This window comes from Dermacentor silvarum, chromosome 6, assembly GCF_013339745.2.
Source record: "Dermacentor silvarum isolate Dsil-2018 chromosome 6, BIME_Dsil_1.4, whole genome shotgun sequence".
Taxonomy (NCBI): domain Eukaryota; kingdom Metazoa; phylum Arthropoda; class Arachnida; order Ixodida; family Ixodidae; genus Dermacentor; species Dermacentor silvarum.
Genome location: NC_051159.1, coordinates 151,584,851 through 151,588,945, shown reverse-complemented (window position 1 = coordinate 151,588,945; position 4,095 = coordinate 151,584,851). Strand labels below are relative to the sequence as shown.

Genomic DNA, 4,095 nt, shown 5'->3' with positions numbered 1-4,095 from the left:
CTTCCGAAATTTCCACCCCTTTATCCACACATCATCCTCAACATGTCCCAACATCTTTTCTGAATCTTGCTGCATCAGCTCTAATGGTTCTCGTAAAATGTTGGCATTTGGAGCAGACATTCATCGCATCTAATCTCAATGTCTTTACAGCAAAATTCATAAACAAGGAGCAGAACAACAAATCAAAGCCGAAAGTGAACCTGGCAACAGGAGAGCTGCTGCTTGCGACGTTACGAGTATAGGTTTCCTTTAGAAGTGCAAGCATTCAGCGTTTTATCAGGACTGTTGGTACACCATCTAAAGGTTCAGACATCAACACAAAAATAACTTGAGGGATGAGGGTTTATTCAACATAAATCTAACATTCATCATCGTAACGTTCAAACAGATCTTATTCGTCAAAAATACAGGTGGTTGTAAAATTTGATGCAAGAATGGGTGCTAAAACAGCAAGCTTTCTAAGCACAAGAAGTCCTTGACTGTCAATGTGATGATGGTGCAATTCATGCTGAGCTTCACTGTTGAAGCAACATGCTGGGCAAAGGTGGCATTGCCTAAGGGTTGGAGAAATCATTTAGGCTAGTGTCATTTCAGTGTCATCAACCGCGCTCGATCCATTTCTGCTTGTGACCCATCTGTCGGAGGCCGAAGGCAGACAGCAGGATGCCCACAGTCGACAGTGCGAATGCCGACGATGACACGACACGGTCCTTCCCCGTGTTCAACTGGTTGTCGAAGTAGACATTCTGGAATTAACAGTTATAACATTGTGGAGTCAAGGCCAACAATAAAATGGGGGACACGCTTAAAGTGCTCATTTCAATACTGCTCCAAGGAAGACAACCTTTTTCATCCACACATTCATGCCTAAGCAGAATGACTGAAAGGTGGGCAAGTTGGTGCGGATTCATAGGTATAACTGGGCAGCGTGATCGTGATGCAACAGACAATAAGAGAGATCAAGAAAATAGGATAAGCGCTGTACTCAAACAAACTAGTTCGAGTAGAATGCATATCCTGTTCATTTCTTTTTGGTTTGTCACATTGCTCAGTTAGTCTTGTGGAATTCGTTTAAGTTGGAAATTGTACACATAGGTATACAATGTCGAGTTACATTTGCAACCTGCAGCACGACCAGTGACGCAAAAATGCCCTGTATGCAGCTCAAATAACACGAACGTTGAAACATGCTGGTTTATTTGTAGAGATATATACAAAGGTTATATGAAGGTACCCATGAAGTGGCTCATAAACCTTATATGCTGATGACATATGTCCAGCTGTGTTCTGCATAACAAAAGGATAACTTCCTATATAAAGCATTACAATGTCAGTGTAATGTGTCGTAGTTCGAGTAATATGACTGATTACGGCCGATTGCTTCTCGAACGCACACAGGTTTATTTCAACTACATCGCAGCCATCTTGGAAGCTCCCCTGCTCTCTACCAGGGTTGCCTTCCTACATTCCAAAAAGTGCTATACATGGACACTACAGTCGACTCACAGGCATCTTTATAAAACACACTGATTGATGGATTGGTGAATTATATTCAACGGATTGTTTGATATACTTTATTTTCTATGATTTAGCCACTTAGAATGTGCCACTGGGTTCTTGGCCAATCTTCCAGATTAGGTATATCCCACTGCGACACAAGTGGTAAAGAATCCCTAAATGTTGCTTGATACATGCCGTACTTTTCTCTGCATACACCTGTCGTCACCAAAGTGAACACATCGCTGTAAGTTATTAAGCATTTAATTAACCTCTTTATTTAAGCTTCACTTCATAGATTATAACATGCACATTGGTTCTGCACATATATATATATAGATATATATATATTTGTGTGTGTGCACGTGTTATTGAGGTTTTTGTTTCACATAGTGAAACCACACGGAAGACCACGCGGGAAAAGCCAAGCAAATTTTAAGAGCAGAGAGGGGTTGGACGTCAAACTAAATTTTATTTAGTTTGTAGAAAACATTGCTATACTAGACTGTATAGCTTGCAGTAATGGTAAGGCAACAACTGCCAGTATCTACTACAATACTTCAGTACTACAGCTTCCAGTGAGGCTGATTAAAACTTGTTCAATAAAACTTGCGAGGCTGCTTTGACCATAAAACATGCTTGCTGCTAGTAATAGCTATTAGAACCGTACGAAAACGGCTCATATAGCAGATTAAGAGTGGCAGATGACAGCAAAGGTCAAATAGGCACTGTTTTGTACCATTATTTTATTAAATCCATTTGATTTATAGCATAAAGTGCTACACTGTCCCACAAAGGGTTAAACATTGCAGTTTCTGGCGTGGCTGCTTCGACCATTCTAGTACCCTGTAATAACTGCACTGCCACTTTAAGGTCTGCACTGATGCATAGCTTCATAACGCCTTTTTTTGAGGCACGAATAATATTTCTTTCGAGATTTCCGCAGTATTCCGAGATAGGTCCTGACCGTAACGACCTCAAAGTGGGCAAATGTTCTTGGTCGCTTAGGGTTACGCAATAAGTACGTACAGTGGCGCACCGACGGGGGGGGGGGGGGGGGGGGGTTTGGGGGTTGTAACCCCCCCCTGAGGCCGAGTGAACCCACCCTTTGAATCGTATGCGAGTGCGCAAAAAGCGCATTTTTTGACAATTTTCCGTGAAGAAATTGAAATTAGTGCTGTTTAGATGGTATTGGCAAACTGTCAACCCCCTTCCCCCCCCCCGGCAGAGATCCTGGGTGCGCTACTGAGTACGTATCATAAAACCTGCGGCGCGTTAGTGAATTCGTAGTACACTCTTGTCAGCCGCTTCATCTTTTTAAATTTCATGTTTAGGAACTTCTAATGTAAACTGCCAATGTTTAGCGCATTGACGGATAAACTACTGCGTTGCCGGACGGACAACACATAAATAGTCGTAACCAACGTTTATAGATACTGTTGGTCATGTTGGGATTATAATTGCCCCTAGAAGGTGCAATAGTCTGTGTCGACAAGAGACGGCGAGTTGGCTTCATCGATAAGCAGTTCCCTAATGAATCGAAACGCGTTGGGCGGCTACAGCATCTCTTGAATTGCACAAATGCACGTGTTACAGCTCGCGTAAAGATTTGAGCCAGCTTGACTCGGCGTGCGAGGTCTGTCATCTATGACGCATACTTACGTGGGAAATCCTGAAGGCGTAGCGGCTGGCTCTCGATACAAACATCCTCCAGTGGCCTGAAATACGGAAACCGTTTCAATCATCAATGAGGCTAGCACAAAACGTACACTGCATTCAGCGACCGAGCGAACATCTCGCGCTGTACCACGACTCCTAAAATACGTACAGTGTAACGCGAACAACCAAATTATATACGCCACGCGTTTATCGGGCAGTTTATCTTCACACGAAACGTGCCCCACCAAAACGATTTTAGGCGACCATTCACCTACAGTTTGAATGAAAGGTCACCAGGTCGAACACCGAGTACAGTTATGCATCATTTGCTTTAGCGAGGCGTAGAATACATAACGAGCGTCAGTGACATGGATTAGGGCGCTGTAAATCACGGCGATAAAGTTGAGACAGTAGGGAAATGACAAAGGACAACTAAAGAAAGCATCGTGCATCGGGACACCGGCCGCACACTCACCAGCAACGTTGGAGAACACCCTCGCAAAGAGAACGCGAAAATGCTGCAAGCGTTGTTGCCAGATTCCAGAGATTTCCAGATTCGCCGCTTGTGGGCGCTTCAATCGGCCCACGCGAGTGTCCGCATTGGCGTCTGGCTGGAACTGGATTTTTGTGGCGCATCGGAACGTAGCAGTCGTAGCCGCCACGCGCAACTGCGCGAGCGGTCATGTGAGCCCGTGAAACTCTCGCGCACGGTGCTCTTGCGTGGTCTTTGGGCTTGTCTTAACACGCCTGCTCGTGACGCAGGGAGAAAGGATTTTTTTTTTTTTACTTCCTCCATGTCATGGCGCAACTCACCCACACAAAGTCGTGTGCGTTCGTAACGTTGGTTTCGTACCACATATTGCGATTGGTGGAGGAGCCATGCTGTGGCTTGTGTGGTACCCATTGTTAGTTCACAAAAGGATCAGTTTGTTACACTTG

At 44.4% G+C, this 4,095-nt stretch overlaps 1 protein-coding gene across 1 annotated transcript; it reads right to left on the bottom strand.

The window, feature by feature from the left end:
* Positions 1 to 324: 324 nt before the first annotated feature.
* On the bottom strand, positions 325 to 3,855 carry LOC119456242 (uncharacterized). The gene is made up of 3 exons (XM_037717890.2): positions 3,632 to 3,855; positions 3,160 to 3,215; positions 325 to 746 (listed from the first exon to the last, which is right to left on the bottom strand). The coding sequence occupies exons 1-3, from the start codon at positions 3,838 to 3,840 to the stop codon at positions 586 to 588; spliced, it is 426 nt and encodes a 141-aa protein (XP_037573818.1). The 5' UTR covers positions 3,841 to 3,855; the 3' UTR covers positions 325 to 585.
* Between the last annotated feature and the right edge of the window lie 240 nt (positions 3,856 to 4,095).